We start from the raw sequence: 23,825 nt of genomic DNA, 5'->3' as shown, positions 1-23,825 counted from the left end.
CTAAGTCGCTTGCCACTGATTTTTTTTTTTGCCCTGTTGTGCTCCTCTCCTGGCACCATGCTGACTCTTGACTGGCCCTGATCCTCTCCAGGAACTCTACTGTGGCAAGTGTTGCTTTGTTAGTATCAAAATATTAAGGAAGCTGGCTGATTTCCCTTTTGTTATTTTTCAAGTGGTGGCTGTAGCTGGCAGCCTCTGCCGCTGCATATTGTGGCAAGGAAAAGCTCAACTTGTTGAGCCTGCCACAGTCTCTATAAAACACCTGCTAGCTCCATGTCTTGCCATGCAGGTCCTTGCTGGAGAACTGGTGCTTCCCTGGGTCTTTCAGCCAACCATAGTAGGTCCTGACTGATAGGCACAAGTTGACTGTTAACATCTCTGCTCCAACACAAGCAATTGACTGTTTGGCTGAGGAAATGCAGTGATGTTCCGTAGGGCAGCAACAAACAGGTATTAAGTGTACTTGCAACAGCAAAACCCACTTCCTGAATTCAACAAATACATACTGACTTAGGGGATGGAAGTGGGTTTTAGATTCTTCTCAGTGATGTGCTGCCCTGCCTTTCTGTAAAGGCTTTCTTCTTTGTGTTAGCCTGACACAGTGCCATGTCCTGTTTTTCCTTCCTTCCAGTGTTTCTGAATATGGTTTAGATAGAATTTTTTTTTGTTATTGTGGTGTTGTTCCTGACTCTAGCCTGCTGTAGCCTGGTCAGATTGTCAGCTTTAGTATTTTTCCAGGGGGTAAAAAGGGTGAGTTGGTTTGTGGGGATTTTTTTTTGGTTGGTTGGTTGGTGTTTTGGTGTTTTTTTGTTGTTGTTGTTTTGGTTTTGTTTTTTGTTGTTGTTTTGGGTTTTTTCCTCCCCCCTTGGTTCAGCACAGTCTCCTCCCTGCTCTGGAAAGTCAGGTTTCGCAGCAGCCTGACATGCAGGGCTCTGGCAGCTGTGGGGCCCCTTGAGCCCTTGCAGCAAGCCGATGGGCAGAGAAGGGCTCGATCTTGTGTTCAGGTTGGTGAACTGCTGGTAACTGTGTGGAAACTAAATCTGCTGTAGGAGGGAGGTCTGGGGGTGAAATGGGTCTAAACACATTTTCCAAATGTGCGATCAAGCCCATTGTCAGAGGACAGACTAAGTCATCTTTTGTCTTTACCTTACCAGTCTACTAGGGCTGGGAGCCGGGTTCTTTGTTGCCCTGAGGATGCAGCTGGGAACTTGGCTTTTAGTATGTTTTTGTGGTCACAAGATGTGTTTTTGATGAGGCTGCATGTACCTTTTTCCCCTTGCGCATGCCTTTTCTTAGCTGACACTTCCCTCTATTACCTTCTCCCTGACCCAGGCCTGCTCTGCCTCTCCTCTGCACTGGATAGATCTAGTTTCTGCTGCATGACTTTGAGTTCAAACTTAATCTTGCAGCAGTGGTTTGTCTGGAGCCAAATTGTTTCAATTGCTACTTGAGCTGAAGAGCAATAATACTCTGGAGTAGGAAGTTGCCTGTCTTTATTCTAAATATACTGGAGTATGCATCCTGGCACAACTGCAGAAATTACAGAATATGACTACATCCTTTTGAAGTCCTTTCTTGCAGAAATAAAAACTCCAAATGCTTTACATTAGACACTTGCAGTTTATTTGGGCAAATGCAGCAATCTGAAGGATGTTTCCTAATGCTGCTGTGGTTAAAACTGTGCTATATATTACTTTCAGTTAGTTGTTGACTCCTTGGTGGCAGTGGGATTGGGAAGCAAAAATTATTGTAGTGGCTGGGGATCCTGCAATAAAAGGTTTACGAGCCTTTTCTGGCTGAGATGGTTTTGGCAGAGAAGTGCAGGTTTCTGACAAACAGCTTTCCTGTTTGCAGGGAGTGCAAAGTTGAATTGATAAGCCAAGTTCTTGGAGGGATTATGCAATATTCAAAATAAGAGGGCATGTAACTAATGGTCTGGAAACAATCACAGGCATGCTTCCTCTGGATGGTAGCATCAGAACTGCATCTGTTCTCCGGCATACCCAGAGGACACGGATCTTCTACCAATTTCCCAGAACCAATGTCAGTGAAGACGGCCTGGGTTGCATGGCTAAGTGGTGGCCCTGGAAGTCATCTTTCAAAACCGTGTGACTGCGGGTGCCCTCATCAGGAAGGGAGTCTTTGAAAGGTGGATCTCAGTGTGTATTATAGGCAACCTCTAGTGCCTGGAAAACACTTCATTTGGCCAGTGGGTTTGAACTGGAACAGCGTAGCCCTCCTCCTGTTGACCAGTTTTGTTCTGTGCCTAGAAGGTGTTAGCATGGTGCCTAGGAAACAGTGAGCCACGGTAATGATTGGGAAAGCTAGCAAAATGTTATTGGTGGCATTAAAGATGTAGCAAAAAGCAAGTGATGAGCTCCAGATGTAGGCCCGTGTTTCACTGAGAAAGATAAATCTTTAATGAAACTCTGCAGCCCTGAGAAGGGGCTCTACCATGCAAGCTGTGGGTGATGAGATGAGAACACATTGCCCCTGGATAACATCCCAGTCCAAGCTGATGCTGTTTCATCATCCAAAGGCAGTGTGTGGACTTAACTGTCTTCTTGGGCTTTGTATTAAGCTGAATCCCTCTGGTGATTCTGCAGCTTCAGTCCTTCCACTTCCCTCGTGTTCCTGCTTACAATCTTTCCCTTTATAGGCTGAACAGCATGTCTATTAGAGGTATAAAATAGGGAGGGAAGGAGTATGTTAAGAGGTTATTAATGTTCCTCTGATCAATTTATGTGTGGTTGCAACTTCTCCAGACGACAGCCTGTGTGCAGTGCTTTCAGGTGGTTGAACGTTCACTGAACACTTCTGTTCCAATGTAACATGCATCATTGCTTGATTGAAACCTTTCTCAAGGTCTTCTGGTGCTGGACCTTAGCAGCCCTCATTTTCCTTTTACCTTTCCATTGATTTGCCTCACCCTGTGTTCTAGGCTGGCAAGTTCAGCCCAGAGAAGGCCTGGAGGCCAAAGGCACTGCTTCTGAAGACTTCTTGAGGGCATCTTGGCTCCTGGTCCCCTTTATTAGATCTATTCTATGTGCTATTTTGAAGTCTAGAAAATAGTTAAGATAGAGCTTTGCCTAAGTACCTGCAAAGTACTACAATATTTAGAGGCCAAGCAAAATCTTGCATCTATGCCACATAGTTTACTGCATGTCAGAATCACAGAATGGTTTGGGTTGGAAGGGACCTTAAAGATCATTTAGTTCCACCCCTCTGCTGTGGGCAGGGACACCTTCCACTAGACCAGGTTCCTCCAAGCCCCTTCCAACCTGGCCTTGAACCCTTCCAGGGAGGGGGCAGTCACAGCTTCTCTGGGCCAGCACCTCACCTCCTGCACAGGGAAGAATTTCTTCCTTACATCTAATCTAAATAATCTGTCCTCTTCAGTTTTAAACAGTTGCCTTTTGTCCTACCACTACATGCCCTTGTAAAAAGTCCCTCTCAGGCTTTCTTGTAGGCCCCTTCTAAGTACTGGAAGGCTGCAATAAGGTCTCCCCGGAGCTTTCTCTTCTCCAGGCTGAACAACCCAAACTCTCTTGGTGGTGCTCCAGCCCCCTGGTCATCCTCGTGGTCTCCTCTGGACTTGCTTATTGGGTGCCCCAGAGCTGGACACAGCACTGCAGGTGGGGTCTCGGCAAGAGCAGAGTACAGGGGAAGAATCCCTTCCCTTGATGCAGCCTAGGGTACAGTTGGCTTTCTGGCCTGTGAGTGCATGGTGTTGGGTCATATTGAGCTTCTTGTTAATCAATACCCCCATGTCCTTCTCCCCGCAGGGCTGCTCTCAATCCACTCCTCACCCAGCCTGTATTTGCGCATGGGATTGCCTCGACCTGTGTGCAAGGACCTTGCACTTGGCCTTGTTGAACTCCGTGAGGTTTGACCAGGCCCACCTTTCAAACCTGCCCAGGTCCCTCTGGATGCCACCCCTGCCCTCCCGCGTGTCCCCGCACCACACAGCTCGGTGCTGTCGGTGAACTTGCTGAGGGTGCATCGATCCCACCATCCTTGTCACCAACAAAGATGTTAAGCAGTGCTGGGCCCAACCCCAACCCCTGAGGAATGCCACTCGTCACTGCTCTGCACTTGGACATCGAGCTGTTGACTGCAACTCTTTGAGTGTGACCATCCAGCCAATTCTTCATCCAGTGAATGGTCCAACCATTAAATCCATGTCTCTCCCATTTAGAGACAGGGATTTCATGTGGGACAGTGTGAGATGCTTTGTACCAAGTCCATCTAGATGACATCAGTAGGTCTACCCTTATTCATGAGCACTGTAACTGTCATAGAAAGGCACCAGTTTTGTCAGGCATGGTTTGCACTTAATGAAGTCATGCTGGCTGTCACCTATCACCTCCATGTGCTCTAGCATAGTTTCCGGGAGTATCTGCTCCATGATCTTGCCAAGCACAGAGGTGAGACTGACTGATCTGTTGTTCCCCGGGTCCTCTTTATTTCCCTTTTTAAAAATGAGGGTTATGTTTCCCCTTTTCCAGTCTATGGGAACCTCACCGGACTGCCACAACTTCTCAAATGAGATGGATAGTGGCTTAGCCACTTCATCTGCCAGTTCCCTCAGGACCTGTGGATGCATCTCATCAGGTTCCATGGACCTGTGTGCCTTAGGTTCGAGACCATCTAAGGAACCCAGATCTTCTCCTACAGTGGGCTGTTCTTCATTCTCCCAGTCCCTGCCTTTGCCTTCTGTGACTTGGGCAGTGTGGCTGAAGCATTTGTTGGTGAAGACAGGCAAAAAAAGTTGTTGAATACCTCAGCCTTCTCCACATCCCAGGTAATCAAGTCTCACATTTCTTCCCGGAGCGGGCCTACATTGTCCCAAGTCTTCCTTTTATCACCAAGGTACCTTTAGAAGCTTTTCTGGTTGCCCTGGATGTCCCTGGCCAGATTTAATTCTACCAGGGCTTTGGTCTTCCTAACCGGATCCCTGACTGCTTGGGCAATTTCTCCGTCTTTCTCCCAGGCTCCCTGTCCTTGCTTCCACCCTCTGTAGGCTTCCTTTTTTATGCCTGAGCTGACCCAGGAGCTCCTTGTCCACCCCTGCAGGCCTCCTGGTGTTCTTTCCTGACTCCCTCTTTGTCGGAGTGCATTGCTCCTGAGCTTGGAGGAGGTGATCCTTGAATATCAACCAGCTTTCTTGGGCCCCTCTTCCCTCCAGGGCTTTATCCCAAGCTACTCTGCCAAGCAGATCCCCGAAGAGGCCAAAGTCAGCTCTCCTTAAGTCCAGGGTAGTGAGCTTGCTGTGCGCCCTCCTCGCTGTCCTCAGGGTCTTGAACTCCACCGTTTTGTGGTCACTGCAGCCAAGGCTGCCCTTGAGCTCCACATTTCCCACCAGCCCCTCCTTGTTGGTGAGAACAAGGTCCAGCCTAGCACCTCTCCTCCTTGCCTCCCCTATTGCTTGGAGAAGGACGTTATCATCAGCTCATTCCAGGGACCTCCTGGATCGCTTATGCCCCGCTGCGTTGTTTCTCCGACAGATGTTGGGGTGGTTGAAGGTACCACCTGAGGACCAGGGTTTGTGAATGTGAAGCTGCTCCCATCTGTCTGGAGAGGGCCTTACCCGCTCGGTCTTGCTGGTCAGGTGGCCTGTAGCAGACCCCCACTAAAACGGCTCCTGTCCCTGCCCTCCCTTTAATCCTGACCCATAAACTCTCAGTCGGCTCCTCGCCCGTCCCCAGCCAGAGCTCCCTGCTCTCCAGCTGGTCGTGGACATAGAGGGCGCCCCCCTTCCTCACCTCCCCTGCCTGTCCTTCCTAAAGAGCCCGTACCCTTCCACTCCAGCACTCCAAGCACAGGAGCCATCCCACCACGTCTCTGTGATGCCGATAAATCGTAGCCCTGGAGGTGTGCGCGCTTCTCTAGCTCCTCGTTTATTCCCCATGCTACGCGCATTTGCATAGAGGCATTTAAGCCGGGCCCTGATGAAGCTGACTTTCTGGCTGGAATTCTTTTGTGCGGCTCTTCAGGTGCTCCCCTGCTGCCCTGTGACCCCTCTCCAGGCTCTGGGCATCTCTTGCTGGCACTGGCATCAAACTGGTAGGAGTGGGATGGATCGAGGTTCTCTTCCCTCAGAAACTTTAAATCCCTCTTCACCAGCTTGGCAAGCCCGTGGCAGAAGATGCTCTTCCCCTCTTGGGTGGGATGATGATTTTCCTTGTCCTGCTGGCAGCAGGTCTGTTTGCACAGTAATGTTCTGCATGTTATCAAAGCCCAGACCACACATTCACTGAGAATTGGGCAAAGGCATTGAGGCCATTAAACTCACTCAGCTTTTTTATCTACTTCAGTCAGTTTTTGGGGCAATGTGAGTTTGCACAGTGCAGCCTTTAATCTTACTTTATATCCTTGGCTTTTTTTTTTTTTTAATATTTTACATGTAATGAAGCTAAGAAGACAGTAAATGCAAGTTTGGCTTTTGCAGCTGGTCTGTGTGAAAGCAGCATGATTAGATGTTTTTGGTCAATATTTAAAATGTAATTAGTGCTGAAGTCTCCTCAGCACAGTGCAGAATGACAAGACTCAGCTTTGCATACCAGCCTACTGTTTCTCAAACTCTGAGACATCAAGTTTAAGCAACCAGAGACTCTCGCATGAGGCTGTGAGGTGTTCAAAGCATTCCCTGGTGCTTCAAGGGGTTTCTACGCATCTAGAACGTGATGACATATTCATAAAGCCTCAACATTAAAAGTACTTCATCTACTGTTTTTTTTTTTTTCTTCTCATTAGCCTTTAGAGCAGCTGACACTGTGTGACTGCTTATAAGTTACTGGATGATACCACTGGAAAACTGAGGTCAGTATCCCAAGAGACCTGGACTCAGTGGAAGATGGTAAAAATCATGTGAAGATACAGCTAAATATAGATGTATGCTGAGAACATTCCTGGATGCTTGGATTTGAAAGGCTGCCACAGCCTCTGTAGTACTGTGAAGTTACAAATTTTTGCTGTGAAATGGTTGTCTTGATCTAAGTTTAGCAGGGCACCCACTTACTGGCTGAGTGCTCTCGATTTGTGGTGGCAACCATGAAATTCTCAGCTTTCTCTTTGGCAGGTTCTCGAACCTACCACTTAAGTATATTTTTTATTGGTGTGACTCTTGGAAAGACTGTGCAAAGATAGGAAGAGATCAGCGTGCTCTGAGCAGAGACCATCACATGCTGCATCTACTCTTGCTGTTCCCTGGACTGCCTGAGCTTCAGCTGCAGACGAGGGGTGGAACTGCTCCTGGCCCGAACTGCTGGTCTGATTTGTTCTAGTCAGAGCTGAAAAACTGATTTAAGGATTTGACTCAGTTCATCCGCTGTCTATTACTTGAACAAGCCTCAGTGAGGCACTGAGGTCCTCTTGATGTGCAACATCCCTCTCCTTTCCAGTTCAGGACAGCTGTACGGTTATTTCCTAATGATTTTAAAAAGACACTCCAGATACAAGCAGCGTGGCTGTTGGCACCATCCTTAGTGTCAGCTACTGCTCCTTTTGTGCTTTGAAGTCTGTGCGCTGCTTTCCCCATGACTTGCTTACATTTGGAGTTTAAGAGGTGTGACAAGTGGCTCTGCATACCCACACCTTTGCTCAGGTCTCGATTCCAGTTGGATATAGATAGGTCTGTGTACTTATGCACAAACACAAGGAAACGGTGGTATAACCAGCCCAAAACTTTTTTCTTTGGTTACTTTTCCCACCAGCCCTGAGTGCATGAACTGGATTGAGCTGCAAGAAGGAAGCACTGGATGCTAAAGTGACTACAGTCAAAAAAGCTTCATCATCATTTAAAGCTGTCTCTAGAATTCATGCTGAGTTCAGAGCACCGCTCTCATCCCACTAGAGATTTCCCTTTTTCATCCGAAAATAAAAACATGCTGCTACAATCATCTGAGTAACTGCCCAATGCAGTCACATAGGGACCTTTGCCTTGCTAGCATTAGTCTACATTAAAGTCTAAAGCTGGTTTTGGAAAGCATTACAGTTGCCTGAGCAATGCAATACCTTGACCCATCCCAGCAAAACCCACCCCCCCCGCCGCAGCCCGGTTCCTCCCTGCTCTGCACTTCTGCATCACCGCTGCTCTCTGCAGTTGCTGTTGACAGGGAGGGCTGTCCTCATGACCCCTTGCAGAGCAGCTGTTAAGCTACAGTTTGGCAAGGCTTTTGGAGGATTCCTGAGAAACTCGGGTCATGCAATGTTCTGTCATTATTCATGCTTTGTGACCACTTGCAGTATTGTTTATGGTTTCTTTAGTATCCTGGAGCAGAAAGCAATAAAAAACCCACCTATCTGCCGTAGGACAATGACTCTTTATGATTAGATGAGATTAGATTAGTATGTGGAGGAGGGAAAGGCCCTGAGTGTCTTGGGGGCTGTGCCTGAGTGCCTTCAGGCCAAGCTGTAAACGCCCCATGTGATGAGCTTTCATGCTTTTTATGTGCTCCCCTGATAAAAAGCCTTTCCCAATATTTTAGTCCATTTAGGCCATTGTAGTCTTTCTTGCATATGTCATTCATCTGTGGCTGTGCTTAACTAATACCAAAAGGAGGAAGGCAGACATTGTCAGAGTACCTGTACTTGGCTTTTGCATGTGTACTCACTCTCCTTTTTTTTCTGCTTGGTGGCTATCCACAGATGACTATCCCAGAAGTTAGCTTCTGGAGCCTGGTTCTCCTCTGTTTTCTTGGGGAGGTCTCTGCTGTGCCTGTCTGAGACCATACCTCCCAAACCCAGCAGTGAGAACCATGTCTCTGACCTGTTGCGGCTGGAAGGAACACTTGCCCCCTCCACACACACCCCTTTTGACTTCTCTAGGCATATCCTAGCCTGGCTTTGTTCTCTTTATGTGAGTGTCACCCAGTGCTTATTGTGCTGAACTGGGTGTCGCTGGAGGAGCAAAGATACTGGCCCCAGTTGTCTTGGACTTCAGGAAGCTGTATCATCTCTCCTGCTGTGGATGATATTTCTATACTTGCTGACTTTTTCCTGCCCTTTAATGAGAAATTTTACGCTTCTGTGAGGCGTTACTGATGCTTCTCAATATCAACTAAAATTGTACTTCTGTGAAACTCTGCCTAAACATCCATTCTTTTTGTGCCCATCTCCCTGTGGGGGCAGATAGCACCTCAAAGCAGGAGTGTAAAACGCATTCTTGCCCAAGAGAGTTTTGCTGTGGCCTTTGTGGAGGTTGGTGGCTTGAGATAAGGTGCCATTTTACCACTTAATGTACACTCTGTCACCAGCTGTAGCTTACATAGATCTTCCCTGTAATGCTTTATCCTCTGAACAACTACTGAGTGTTGTTCCCAGTGAGCTGGTGCAGAGGCTCGTCCTCACCAAGGAGCTTGTCAGTCCTTTCTGCCTGTCTCTAGTCTCCCACCAGAGCATCCTATGTCCTAATCTCTTTTCTATGCCAAGTGGGCTGCAGAAAAGGCCTTGACTCTGTGTAAGCACTGCTCAGCAGTAGCAAAAACAGCTCTGCCTTATCAACACTGTTTTCAGCACAAATCCAAAGCATAGCCCCATACTAGTTACTATGAAAAAAATTAACTCTATCCCAGCTATAGTCTGGTGGTCTTATTAGAGGCACTGAGAGCTAGTGAAGGTTAAAATGCTCTTGGAGGGGTCTGGGCATAAAAGCTGAAACATTCGAAGCTGGTCAGAACCTAACAGGAGATGAAGAGGATGATGGTAGAAGCTGCTCTATTAAACAGTAGTTGGAGGTTCCTAGGAAAACTGCTGCCACTATAATAAATGTAATCCTTCGGGCCTGGGAGGAAATGCCAGTGTGGCCAAGATCTCTGCCATGGTTTTAGTACAGCTGTGCTAATGGAGGCAGGTGCATTCTTGTTGGGACCTGGCACAGGAAAGCAAGTGTTGCCCCTTCCGCAGATGAAAAGGCTTTTCAGCTGCCCTGATACTAGAAGGCTTGCCTCGTAGTCGTGATTGACTAAGCCATGACTGTTTTTACTGGGATGAAGCAGGGACTGAACGTAGAGAAGTGTGGTCTGGGCTTGCTTGAAGGAAACGGGAACTATCGGGAAGGATTAGGCAGTGGTGCTGGTGTCTGCCTGGCCTTGGCAGGCACAAGACCTTTGTCCTGCTGCAGCTTTCTTGTTATCGTAGAGGTTTGAAATGCTGTCGCAGTGGAAATTTGAATGAAAAATTTCACCTCTATCTCACGCACAGTAACTCCTCCTCCTGCAGGGATGAATCCTTCTGCGACAGCCAGAGTTAAGTAGTCTTGATAGGTAAAGTGCTCTTTCAAAAAATTGGTGCTGGGCCTCCTTAGAGGCCTTGACATTTGGTCTATAGACTGTGCATTTCTCCAGACTTCCCTGAAAGATGAGGAAACAAGTAAGCTAAGGCTTATAAATGAAATGGGGAGCACCATGTTTTGTACTCTGGCAGTGGAAACCAGCTGGGTTGTCTTTCCTGAGACCACCAGTCTGAAAGCGGGAGCTTCTCAGGCGTGAAGAGGCTCAGGCTTGGGCTACTCTTCCCAAATCTGACTGTGGCTTTTCATGCTGAGCTGGACTGGGAGGGCATGGATGAGATAAGTCAAGCTGCTCTGAAGACCTGTGAACAGAAAGGGCTCTGGGCATTTTCCCTCAGTTCCTCTTGCATGGTTGACTTTGGCCAGTCACAAGTCCTTGCAAGTCGCAGATACCTTGTAGAGAGCAAGATCCACGGTAAGACGGGAATAGGAAAGAGGTGTGCTAGCATACTGTGCAAGGACCATATTTCCTTGCCTGTTCATTCACTGCAGGCTGAGTTGAAGAAACAGATTTGGTCTGGTCCTGTGTTGTTGCCTTGCTTTGGTGAGAGCAGTCCTGCCCGTGGTCTTTCCTGAAAACTACTGTGTTGCACTGAGCAAACTTGCCTGTTTGAGGGCAGATGGTGGAGCTGGGAAATGATCTTCTGTATCCTTGGTCTGGCGTACCTCACAGAGATGCGTTTGTTTTAGGGTGCAGATGCTTGTATTTACCAGGAGCCAGCTGCTTACGGCAAGGGGCTCACCCTCAGTTCTCATAAACAGGCCCTTCTTGCTGTCCTGGAGATTGCAATCATCTCCATGGTGAGAGTTGCACAAACAGAAGGGAGGATAATGACGTTGTGGATTAAAGGGCAAAAGGAGGTTTCCTAGTACATGAGGCTTGTGCTGATTGCCCTGGTTCTAGATTGAACGCCCCTGGAAGGATAGACTGCAAACACAGAAAGGCTCTCTGCAAAAACAGTAGGGCCAGGAGGTGCATTACCCAGCCCTGCAGCGTGGAGAAAAAAAGCAGCACCTGTTTGAGGAACTAAGGTGTGGATTTGTTCATGGACATACCCTTTGAGCATATTTGAAAGGCAGTAAGCCCATCTCATAAAAACAACTGAAATCTGACTTTAACTGGCTCTGCTTACCTGCCTTTGTTCCTCCTTTTCAAAGGGAAACAAGGCTGCACTATGTTCTTCTTGTTAGCTCAGAAGTATAAAGACCAGCAGCATCCCAATGCCTGTCTGACAAATGAGTGCAGAGCCTTGCCGTCCCAGTCCTGGTGTGCTGGCCTTAAGTTGCCTTTATTCAGTGCTCAAGCACACGTGGGAAGCCTGAATGTCAACAGATCTCCAACTCCAGGCATGCACAGCTCTTTCTGCCATCCTAGTTCAGGCCTGACCTCATTTGTTTTGGAGCAGCTCCTGCCAAGGAGTTTCTTCAGGCCTTTTCCATCATCTAACTTTTTAGAACTAGAGATCTAGCAGTGAGAGCAAGGGAGTGTAAAATCCCAAATATCCTGCTTTTCCAGTGTCTGTGCCCCTTCTCTGTGCGGCTGAGGGACATTTGCAAAGGCACCTTCTGTTGACTGAAAAAGCCACTTGTTTCACTTGATGTTTTTCAGGTTCTCATCCTGGTTGGCTTACGGCTCAGCTGGTGGTGAAGGTGCCTAGAGCACCACTCCTTTTTGGGAACACTTTTCCTCTCAGCTCCTTGTATTTACATGATGCCTTGATTCCTTGCTTGGACCTTCTACTTGGAGAAGGCCACCATCCTTTCTCATATTCCTAGTCTTCAGGTTGGCTGTGTCTCCCTTCTCTGGCTGGACTGGGAGAACTGGGAGGTGATCTTTCCCTTCTCCTCAGCACTGGTGGAGGCCTCACCTGGAGTGCTGTGCCCAGTTCTGGACTCCTCAGTGCAAGAGAAGCATGGACATACTGTAGAGAAGGACCACAAAGGGCTTGTGTTGGTGGAACTTGTGCAGAGTGCCAAAGGCTGAATCTGCTAATCCTGTATAACATAAGTGGAGTAGGGACATCATAACATGGGCTAATGCAAAGAAGCGTGTAGTTAGGATGAGAGACAGCGGACAAATGTCCATGAGGGAAATTCTGATCAGCTGCTAGGAAAGGACTTTTCGTTGTGGGTATGGTCAGACACTGAAGCAGAGCCCCAGGGAGGTTGTGAGATATACATCCTTGCAAGTAAATCAGAGTTCAGCTGGACAAAGCCCTGAGCAGCTGGAGCTGGCCACGCTTGCAGCAAGACATTGGGCCAGAGACCTCTAGAAGTCCCTTCCAGTCTAATACTCTTCAGCGGTAGGTAGGAGACGCAGAGATGGTGTGGTTCAGCTGTAGCATAAATCACAGCCTGGGCCTATGGTTGACTCCCTTTTCCTAGGCCAACATGATAAGGAGACAGACATAAAGCAGATGCCTTAGTCCTTCATGGGAGGGGTGCATCTTTCTGGAGGTGTTCAGAGGGACTGGTGCCAGGTGTTGGTTTTTGTATTATTTGTATTTGTGTTGTGACAGGCTTCCTCTTGCCTTCCTCCAGGTACAGCTACATGATTGACAACGTCATTCTGCTGATCACTGGGACTCTGCACCAGCGTTCGATCTCCGAACTGGTGCCCAAGTGCCATCCTCTGGGAAGTTTCGAGCAGATGGAAGCTGTGAACATTGCTCAGACGCCTGCGGAGCTCTACAATGCAATCCTGGTGGATACTCCCCTGGGTGAGTGGAGCCTTTCAAAATACCTCTCAGCTGTGTGTGGAGCAGATGTCCCTTTCCCCCCCGCCCAGTCCAACTAAGCCTAAATTGTGCTCCAGGAGGACAAAGCGATGGGTAATGCACAGCTGTGGCTGTGCTGCCTGTGGTGGCTGGGCTTGAGTTCAGGTTTATGCCTGTCCTATGCCAGTTTTTCCTCTGGAGATCCAGCTAGCTCTCTGTACCCTTCAACAAATGTCCATAGCAGCACACTGGTAGTGCAGACTGCTGGGGAGTTTGGTTTGTGTGAGCCAGGCCTTGAGCTGTCATGGCAGTGCAGATGTAGTTAGCTCTGATCTGCTCGATATGTCTATTTACCAGCTCTTCTGGGAATCGTCACCTCAAATTTGGGAGGAAAGAGAAAGTTTGAGAGGTCTTACACAATGTGATCTTTTTAATCATTGTCATGGGACACATGACACGTACTTCCTTAGTGAAGGGCTATCACACTTAATTTCTAGCACTTTCAGTTGGACCATTGGGCAATTTCTTGTAGACGATTTTTGTAGATAATTATAGAGATCTGCACATGCCCAGACTTGTTCTGAGGCTGGTAAAATTAGGTCTAGATCAAGAAAAACTCTTTATATACCAAAAACCCAACAGCAAAAACCTGACATCTCCATAAACCTCGGACAGCAGGATCCTGCATTGGGGTATACTGTCTTGGGGATACAGGCCTTGACCAGGAGGCCCATAAGGCTAAACCCAAGTGTCTTATGAACAGCTAGTCAGACGGATACATTCTTTAAAGACAGAAGGTGTAGGAAGTGGTTCTGGAGAAAATACAGGGGTATTTTTGCAGTAGTAAGAGAGGTCGTCACAGGAGACTTGCTAGTTTATCCTCTGTGGGCAAAAATGTAATGAAGTATGCCTGAGTCAGTGATTAATCATTTTTCTGGGGTTGCTAGAAAGAACAAAACACTCTAAATTATCATATTGTCTTTGATAGAAATAGTTGGTTTTGGAACTGAAAGTGCTTTTTCAAATGCCCTGTGTAATAAATGGAGCAAGTGAAGTTGTCATGGAAAAATGACTTGCCAGATAGAGCCCTGCAGAGGAGGGAAAACATGCCTCAGGAGATCTGGGTTGCAAGGTGGGGCAACAACACAGCAGGAGAACCGAAGCTGTGCACGCAGCTGAGTTGAGCCCACTGTAGGGATGATGTGTGGGAAGAAAATTGTCCTCATGAGTAAGCAGGAACCTCCCCATTTTGGGAGTAAGATAGAACAGAGTATTTCCAAGGTATTAGCTCTCAGAGACCTTAAGGCTTCCATCTGTGCATGGAATGAAAATGCCCCGTTACTCTGGTGAGGTGGTTCTGGAGAACGCAGCTGGCAGTTGAGGGTCTTTGCCTCTTGCATTCATGTACTTGTACGGGAGTCAGTTTTGCCTACTTCTGCCCTGGCTAGGCTGACTTCTGCTTCAGACCTTTGCCCTGGCCATGCCCTTGAGGCTGCGTACCATCTAGTGTGGCATTTCTTCAGCAGGAGAACATGGGGAGTAGCTGTGTTGCCTAAACAAGCAGGCATGCAGGCTCCAGTTGTTTAACTTGCGCTCTTTCCAGTGACCACACGCAAAGAAACAGCAGCTCTATCTCCTAAAAGTACTTGAGTAGCTACGTGGCTGGGTAGGAATGCCTAACCCCAAATGGCTTTCATAGGTTAGCAGGGCAAAATAAGACTTGCTGTTAGCCTAATTTGGGATATTGGAGGGCCAAGAACTGAAATAGCTGTGTTCTCATTCCTCTGCTACTCTGAAGTAGCCACTGCTTAGCTATCTAGGCTAGCCAGTGCGTCCTGCAGTGAAAACCAGTCCTGGCACACTCTGTTTTCATTTTTGCCAACCGTAGGGAGCAGTGCTCCTCCAGCTACGTGGCATTGGTCTCTGATGCTGTTGCAAAGAAACCTCGGGGGGGGTTATCCCCTGTTCAGGACTCCCTAGACGCACGGTGAGGCTGCTGTCCGTGCCACAGGGCTCGTGCTATAAAAGCGGTGCACACCAAAGGTGTGAGCCTGCATCGTACCCAGTTTGTTGCACAAAGCAGAGCATCGGTCAGTTCTCAGCATGAATGCAGTGTCCTTTACCCGCAGCTGGACTGCGTAAAGCTGAGAAAGATCATATTTCTCTGGGTAGCAAATTCAGCAAAGTTGGTTGCTGAGTGAGAGTTGGAAGAAGCCTTAAAAGTCCTGTCAATGAGTTTTAGTGTGCTCTTGCTAACAAGCGAGTGGTACAACAGCCTTGGGTTACACTACCTGTACAAGACTTATCTTTATCTGCAGCTTGCAGTACCCTGTGTTAGGTCTGAAATCTGTGTTCTTTAAGTGGCAACAACTTCTCAAACTCCCTCCCAGAGATACTCTGGCAAAGTACGTAGGGCTGAGCATCCTACCAAAACCCACTTGTTCATCCTGTCTCCTGTTGCTTACCTCCAGCTAGTAAAAGTCTTCAGAAGAAGTGGAAAATGGCACTGATAGACCTGACTGAGGGAAACAGCTCCTGACTCCAGCCATGGAGTGTCCTGGGCTGTAGGAGCTGTGGCATCCCCATGCCTCCTTATTCCAACTGAGATATTGGAGAAGGAGGGAGAAGTACCAGCTTCCTGAGGACTCGCTAGCTGCTGTCTCACAGATGCTTAAGCACTGCTGCCATGCTGTAGAAGGCAATTTGGAAGCTGTCTTGTCACCTCTGAGTGCCTGCATCTGGGAACAGTTTGGGTTTTGCTTATTTTTAAATACAGGCTACGCTGGCACAGATGCCTGGGGCTAGAGCTGAGAATTTCTGCTGAGAATAGGCTGTTAACCAAACCATGGGACTAAGGGGTGCAGAAAGAGTTCCGTAAGAGAGCCCCCAAAATTATTGTGGCCTAGGGAACCATGGTGGAGCCTGAGGTTTTGAGTCATGGCCATTTGGTGGCTGCTGAAGATAAGGGCCAGGCCTCGGAGGGACAAGCTCAACGCAGGCTGTGCTTCTAACTGGTATTGCTGAGGACTCTGGAAAGTGCTGGGCATGGGTCTGGTTAGGGCAATGCTAACTCTGTCTGTGGCTCTGTTTCAGCTGCTTTCTTCCAAGACTGCATATCTGAACAGGACCTGGATGAAATGAATATTGAAATAATTCGAAACACGCTGTATAAGGTAAATGAATCTCTGGGAAGGGAAAGAGATGTTAACTTCCCTGCTTATTCCTAGTGTGACTACAGCTCTGTCTTGGGTCGGGAGCTCCAGCCTAGGCTGGCTTTCTTCAACCAAAGATGAGAAGGTATTTTCTTCTTGGAATAGACTTAAAAATAATTTTGCTTTCTCTCTCTTTTTCTTCCTGGAGTGGTGATATAGTAAACAGCATCAAGAACTAGTCGCATCCATTGGAAAGTAAAGATAGTGCTCTTGGAGGGGCCTGACATCCAATCACCCAGCCCTGCCGAGTCAAGGCACCAGAGCTAGGCAGAGTGGGGTTTTTTTGGAGCTGTCAGGTTGTCAAGAGTCTGTGCAAGAGATTTTGCAGAGGTTATGCCTTTGAATAAATTTCCCCAGCCCCAGGCAGGCAGCAGAAGGCTGCTCCTTAGCCACACGAGTTTAGACGTGTAGTTAACTGCATTCAAAGGACTAAAGTGGCTAGATCTTAAACTTGGTTGAAGGACTTCCATGGGCTTGGCTCTCCATCTTGAGCTTTTTCATTAGAGCCTCCAACAATGTGCTCAAGCCTTCAGCGGCTGTCGTTGGGCTTAGATGCTCTTGGTGGAGCGGTGTAAAAGGTGCAGCTGGGGAGGAGGAGTCCTGCAGGCTGGGGACAGTATTAGCACAGGGCTGTGGAGGGGCTAAAGATCTCCTTGTCCTGAGCCTGCAAGGGGAGCTGTGGTCTCCTCTGCAAGCCCTGTCTGGTTCTAGCTGGCAGTATCAGGCCATGTGTTTATGTGCAGGCTGTGGCTATCGCTCCATCTCGACTCTCTGGATTAAGGGTGGGATGCAGATTATATCTGCCAACCTTGTTTTGGCTGGTCACAGCCAGCCTGCAGTCAGTGTGACCTCTGCTTCCCAAGGAAGCTGTGGCCTGTTTGGAGAGGCAGAGAACAGCTCAGGCGTGAAGGGAAGAAGGCAAGGAGAGGGGAGAAGGATCTGCGTGTCGGCAGTCATGCCCAGCTGCGCATGGCCTCTGGCGTGTACTGGTCTTTTGCTGTAACAGGGGCAGGTATGCCTGTATGCATAAATACCTGCACCTTGCAGGGTACAGACCTCCTTGTTGAGACAAGGTGGGTGGAGGAAGGCAGGGAGCAGAGTGAGCGCAGGGCAGACAGGTTGGGGGAGAGGGGAGCATCTCCTTGGGTCCCAGCTTCTGCGTCCTTTCCAGTCTCCTTTTTGGGGCCTGATACTGCTTTGCATTCTGCTCTTCCTACCCTACCCCCAAATTGAAGTGTATGTGCCTGGTATCCCTTGACGTGTGCTGGGACTGGCTCTTGCTAAAGAGCAGCCCCTGGGGAGGATAGAGGCTCCATGAGTAACAAATCACGGGGATGCAAAGGTGGAAAAGGTAACTACTATGTACAGACTCTCACTTGAAGCCACCTCTCTCCCCAGGACTGGAAAATGTATAATGGAATGCAAATGGTCTTCAGAGGCAAATGAGGGAAATAAAATCAGGTCTGAAATCTGCACAAGGTTGCTCTGGCGGGTGCCTGGGATGGATTCCTACATCCCAGGGGAGTCGGCAGGGGAAGGGGATGTGCTGCCTCCCAGACCTGCTGGAGGTTTTTTGAAGGAATCAGTGAGCATGTAGGCAGAAGGCTTGAGCAGGATTCATAGGAGGAAAGCAATTACAAAGGTTTCTTGTTAGCAGTGACAAGTGAGAAGGTTCTTGAATGGAAATACCATTAAGATGAGGAGCAGAGGTTAAAAGTAAGTGGTCAGCTCTTAGTGTGGAGGGCGGTTAGGAGTGGAATCCTGCAAGAGAGATGTGCTGGCATTATCATCTTGAGCGCTTTCTCCCTTTGTCCCACACCTTTAATGGGTATGTTGAAGTAAAGCTGGCTGACTGTTGGCTTTTGCTGGTGACCTTCTTGAAACCAGCTGATGGAGCTTTGTGACTGGACAATAAAATATAGCAGGCAGATCAATGTGGATAAATGTGGAGTGATTTATGGGAGAGGCAAGGAGGTAATCCTGACTCTGCTTGTACAGCGAGGGTCTCCTTGTTCCTTTCTGCTACTAAATGAACAACTGACCTAAGCAAGTGTGTCTCTACAAGGTAATCTGTTCCTAACAGTAGAACTGCACGAATGTCACTGTGCTGCTGCGTGCATCTACAGTGTGTTTGTCCTGATCGCTGTCTCATTCCTCTCCTCTCTCATCTCCAAATACGAACAGCAGAACAGGAGAAGCTGCTAAGGAGGACACGTTTAAAGGTTTGGGTGCAATGACTTCTGTGTGGGAAACTACAGAAAAGTTTAGGGTTCCTCACCTGGAAGAGGAGTGAATACAAGCTGTGGTGATAACCACAGTTAGGTGTTGGAAAAGTCAATGTGGATAGACAGGCCACAGGTCTCCCTTTAGGCTGGATGTGACAGACAGATGAGGCTAGCAGGAGGCAGAGGGTAAACGTGTGGGTTCATGAAAATAAAAAGTCCATTAAGGATTATCAAATCTGAAGGCACCACCATTTCTGGGATAAGGGTTTCAGGACACCGGAGAGTTTCTCTAAATTGCTGTCTTCTGTGGAGGGGTCCGTAGGGGAGGGTGTGCCCGGTGTGGCTGTTTTACAGTCTGTATCTCTGTGGTGTCTGTGATGCTGGATCCTCATTCAGTGCTGGATATTTGAGTTCACCTGGTTTTGCTTCTAAAGCCTTCGGTTTGTGTGTGAACTCTGAGGAGGGCAGAGGTAGTGACTGAACCTGTTACCCAGGTTCCCTCTTCTGTCAGCCTCAAGCAAAGCCCGTTATCAGGGTCCTTGTTCCTGGGGTAACTCTGCAGGCTGATGCTCGGTGCTCTCCTGCACTCGAGTAGTAGCCGGTGCTGGAGACGACTTTTCTTTGATGTGTGATGCTCACCCAGTCCCAGCAGTGTTCTCTTGCACTGTGTGGTAACAAATATTTACAGAACATAGTAATCCAGGTGCCTTCCTAGGGAGGAGGCTGAGGGCGTCCAACACGTGCATTCTTGGTCCATCTTCTGTCCTGGAGTTGTTGTGACAAAGCAGAGATTTGTGATGTCTCAGCATCATTTCACTCCATCCCTTTTAAGTGATTCTGGTTGCAGCTCTCTGTCCAGGGAGGTATTTTATCACATGATGACTTCTTCTGAGAAAGTTTTTGCTGAACAGCAGTTTTAGCCATGCACAGCCTTCCTAGGCTCCCCCTGGGAGATACAGTCATCTTCCAGCTGGATTACGGTACATCTCCACAAAGGATTACGTTTCCTGGAGGCAGCGTAGCTGTGCCCAGCCTTATATGTTTTCTGCAGTGCTCCAGTTGGGGTAGAGACCAAGCGGCCACAGTGTGAAAAGAGAATTACAGAGACTGTCTAGTTTCCTTCACAGATGTCCTGTCTCATCTCTTGACTCTGCTTACACAGCGGTACTTTCTGAGCGTAGGTCTTGCAGCTATAGTTGTGTGGCTTGGCATGTTTGTGGAGGCCAGAGCGGGGTCAGGAAACCACGTAAGACTTCAGTAAATGCTTTGGAGTTAAATGACTCAAAAGGAGCAAAACAGGCTTTAACCTTGCTGCCTGGGGATCTTGCCTGCAGTAAGATTGTGCAGTCACTTGAACAAACCCAACCACAACCCTTCATGTCTCCAGCTCCCGGGGAAGCACTGTCCCTTGTGTGGGCTTGGCATCCAAGTTCACATGGGGTGAGAGTGCCTGTGCCATGTTACGAAGCATCCCTGCTTGCTGCCTGTCCTCTGCTGAATGGCCCTGTGGGGCAGTAAACGAAGCTGTGCAGAAGAGTGCTCCTCTTCCCTCTTTCTTCCAGGCTTACCTGGAGTCCTTCTACAAGTTCTGCAAGGTGCTGGGAGGTACCACAGCAGATGCCATGTGCCCCATCCTGGAGGTAGGTCTGGAAAGCCCCGTAGCTAGACGGTATTGCAGTGATATTCACTGCTCTGTGCTCAGGCCCAGCTTGCCTGCCAGCATTAAGGATGCTCAAGATATTCTTCAGCATCCCTGTGCACACTCTGCCTGCTCACTGGGACACCTAGGAAAACACTGCCTGCACACGACTTTGGGCAGGTTTGGTTCCCCAGTCCTGACCTTGCCAGGCGCCAACACATCTGTTGCCTTCATGGCAACGTCCTCTCACATGGATAACGAGCAGGAGAAAACCAGAGCTGTTGGGTGCACGGCCTGTCTCCGTGCCAAGGCTAGCTGTGGGATGTGCAGGGCTCAGGGGCAGTAAGTGAGAGAGGCTCCTTGACCTGGGCAGGGTTCTGCTCGGCGGTTTGGCTTGTGCCTGGGATGGGGGTTTCCTCACCTGACCGCCCCCCAGGCGTTCAGCTACCGGGCATACTGGGAGCCTGCACACGTAGCCTACCCTGGCTGAGCAGCAGCTAGCTGTGTGCGTCCCAGGCAGCCTGCTGATGCTGCCCTCTGATCAGGGGAGCATCGATACCTGCTGGCTTCTGGCAAAGATGCTGCATCCCAAGGTGACCTGCTCTATTCCCACAGTTTGAAGCCGACCGGAGGGCCTTCATTATCACCATCAACTCCTTTGGTACTGAGCTGTCCAAGGAGGACCGAGCAAAGCTGTTCCCGCACTGTGGCAAGCTCTACCCTGAGGGCCTGGCTCAACTAGCCAGAGCAGATGACTACGAACAAGTCAAAAATGTTGCTGACTACTACCCTGTGAGTGCTTTGGGGTGAGGGCTGTAGTGACTGGTGCAGGGACCTGCTCTGAATCAGAGCTTCTCGGGGATCTGGGGGAAGTTGTGGATGGACAGCCTGGGGAGAGGGGTGCCTGTCTTCTGCAGCTACTGTTGGTCCTGTGCTCTGCTTGGCCAAGAGGGAGTTGATTCACCTGGGCTGCCTTTGGCTTGGAAGTCCAGGCCAATTGCAGAGGTGATAAGGAGACCAGGCATGCCCTGTGCACCCATCCCGGGGTGTGGGGACTGCCCTCACCACCAGACCCTTGAGGCATCGGTGCGGCAGCAATGACGGTCTCTCTTCAGCTGGTTAGGATTGGAAACGTGTCCAGCAGGAAATGGTGTGCCCCATCTCCAGCCCACTCTGAGCGGGGGAGACACTGACCCGGGAGGACACGTTTGGATGTGTCTGGGTTCCTTAAACTGCCCTGGTGCATGGCTGGGGACCCGTTGGGAGTCTGAGAGCTCAGTGTCCCCATACTGAAGCAGCCAGAGCGTGTGCCAGTGTTTGTGGGCCCAGGGACCTGGTCCAAATACTCCAGCCTCTACCCGGAGGGGTCTGTACCTGGTCCATCCTCCCTGCAAGCACAAAGCAACAATATGGCTTTGAGAACTGCATGGGTAGGATCTCTGGCTGGACAGACTTCCAGATGACGTCAAGACTTTCTTTGCCTTTCTGGGGGTTGCCTTCAGCCAGCGTGTGTGCAGTGAAGCCTCAGCAGCATCCCGTTGCCAATGTTCGTGTGCACACAGTGCAGACTCTCGGCTTTTCTGTGTCCTCTGCTGACCTGGCGTGGTAGCAGGGGTGCCTGTTTGATGCACAGGGCCCCAAACGCTGCTGAGCTCAGAGGGCTTTGGGCTTATCCTCTTGTAATGTTTTCCTGCAGGAGTACAAGCTGCTATTTGAAGGGGCTGGCAGCAACCCTGGAGACAAGACCCTTGAAGACAGGTTCTTTGAGCATGAGGTGAGCGATCCCCATGATACTTCTTGGCATGTGCCTGCCTGTGCTGTTTGCAAAGCTCAGGGTGGCAGCAAGCTCGTCTTGGGTGAATAGGGTTTGCAGGAAGGAAAAGGATGCTAGCCCTCTGCTCCAGCAAGGGAACGGGGGGCCCAGCGTGGTGCTCGGTCCGTGTTCTCACCAGGCAGATTACAGCAGTGTGGGAGGCAAGTCTGGGGCTGCCGGTGGTTATTTGATCCACTGGTAGTAAAACCAGAGTGTAATTACGTGGGAAAGGAGCGTTTTCACAGTACCTGAAGGCATAAATATTTCTCCCTTCAAATGTGAGAGCCTGTCCTGAGCCACGTGCTGTAGGTTAGAGCTGTCCCGAGGACCTAAAGAGGTGGAGAGCAGGATACCTGTGCTGAGCCTTCCAGCCTGCTGGGGAAGTCATGGGGCTGCTCCACACTTGCCTTGACCAGCTCCCTCCCATCTGAGGTGGACAAGTGACATGTCCTCCTCCGGGCTTTCCCCAGGTGAAGCTGAACAAACTGGCCTTCCTCAACCAGTTCCACTTTGGAGTCTTCTACGCCTTTGTGAAGCTGAAGGAGCAGGAGTGCCGCAACATTGTGTGGATCGCAGAGTGCATTGCCCAGCGGCACAGGACCAAGATTGACAACTACATTCCCATCTTCTAACCCCACTCTGCTCCTGTCTGACCCTCCTGCCCCTGGAGTCCGGAGGGACCCCTGTGTAACTCCCTGAGTTCTCCCTTGCCCAGACACCAGGGATGTCCCGTCTGTGGAACTGGCTCAGATGAGGAAACTGTACAGTTGCTAGTTAAATTATTCACAAGCTGAAGTTGTGTGTGCTGTGAGGGGTCCAGAGGGACCAGTGGCACAGGCTCGGCCCTGTGTAGCAGGAGGCACTCCTCCTGTTGTGCATCTAATAGTCCCCGTGTTACTGTACTTATCTGCTGTATGCCCTTACGCTTGTGGAGCAGGCACCAGCTGGGGGGGGCTGCTGCCTCCAAGGGGTTCCCACAGCTGCAGAGGAACACATCGGGGCTGGGGGTCCTCTCTGTCGGTGCTCTGCACGCCTCCTAGTCAGTGTTGTCCCTGTGAGATTTAGTTTGAGTGTGATTTGTAGCGTAGCCCATGCTACTGTGCAATGCCTGCATCCCCCCCTGTAACTAACCCTGACCTGGGAGAGACCGAGCAGCCCTGGCCAGGACTGGGACGGAGCCTGTGGGGAACACGAGGGCAGAGCCAGAGCGGCTGTGGAGGATGTTCCTCCCCACTCGGGTGGCGTCTGCACTGGCGCAGCCTCGCTGTGCGCTCAGAAGCATCCGCCTCCCTCCAGCCCTACACCTTGAAAGAGTTCCCCAAGCTGCCTGAGCTCCTTCCTCCCCTGAAGACCCGTGGTTTGGAGTTTACTGGCACAATCGTGCAAGAGTCGGGGCTCCTTTTGGCTCTGGGGCTGGTGCTGCACCCCTGCCACCGCCCCAGGGCAGGCATCCAGGCTGGTGCAGCCTCCTCCCCTGCACAGGGTGTCCCGTGCTGCAGAGCTATACGGGCAGAGCACCCTTGGGTCACCCTGAGGAGTGCAGCTGGTGCCAGAGATGTCCCACGTCCTGCCCGGCTGTGGTTAGGGAGTGGGAGCCATGCCCTGGGCATGGCGTGGCTGCTCTTGTATATCCCAGCTTGCTCCCACTTGCCCGTGAGGTCTGAGAAATGCCCCGTGGCAGCAGAGAAGCCGCACTGGTGGGAAACAGGTGCTCGGTGCTGCTGCTGGGAGGGATGGATGGAGAGTGGCTCTGTCCCAGCTTGTGCTACGGTCACCTCTGCAGTGTTTGTTACCCCGTGATCCCTTCCTCTCTCCACCAATAAATATCTGCCTACTGCACTGTGCTCTCCCTGCTTACTCCCTGCTCCCACATCCCCAGGAGGAGCCTCTGTCAGCCCCAGGGCCTCTCAGCCAGGGAATCTGATAGT

The 23,825-nt window shown here is 49.8% G+C and overlaps 1 protein-coding gene across 1 annotated transcript in view; it reads left to right on the top strand.

Annotated features, from left to right (window-relative positions):
• The window catches only part of ATP6V0D1 (ATPase H+ transporting V0 subunit d1), a 38,958-nt gene extending 15,222 nt beyond the window's left edge, over positions 1-23,736 (top strand). Inside the window, exons 3-8 of the mRNA XM_032987467.2 lie at positions 12,833-13,011; positions 16,102-16,181; positions 20,008-20,085; positions 20,700-20,876; positions 21,781-21,858; positions 22,368-23,736. Coding sequence (XP_032843358.1) covers positions 12,833-13,011; positions 16,102-16,181; positions 20,008-20,085; positions 20,700-20,876; positions 21,781-21,858; positions 22,368-22,529 — 754 coding nt within the window. The 3' untranslated portion in view covers positions 22,530-23,736. The remainder of the gene's footprint in view (positions 1-12,832; positions 13,012-16,101; positions 16,182-20,007; positions 20,086-20,699; positions 20,877-21,780; positions 21,859-22,367) is intronic.
• The last annotated feature ends 89 nt before the right edge of the window (positions 23,737-23,825 follow it).

The sequence above is a fragment of the Tyto alba genome, unplaced genomic scaffold, assembly GCF_018691265.1.
Source record: "Tyto alba isolate M040663 unplaced genomic scaffold, T.alba_DEE_v4.0 Super-Scaffold_26, whole genome shotgun sequence".
NCBI lineage: Eukaryota > Metazoa > Chordata > Aves > Strigiformes > Tytonidae > Tyto > Tyto alba.
This window is presented reverse-complemented; position numbering and strand designations above follow the sequence as displayed.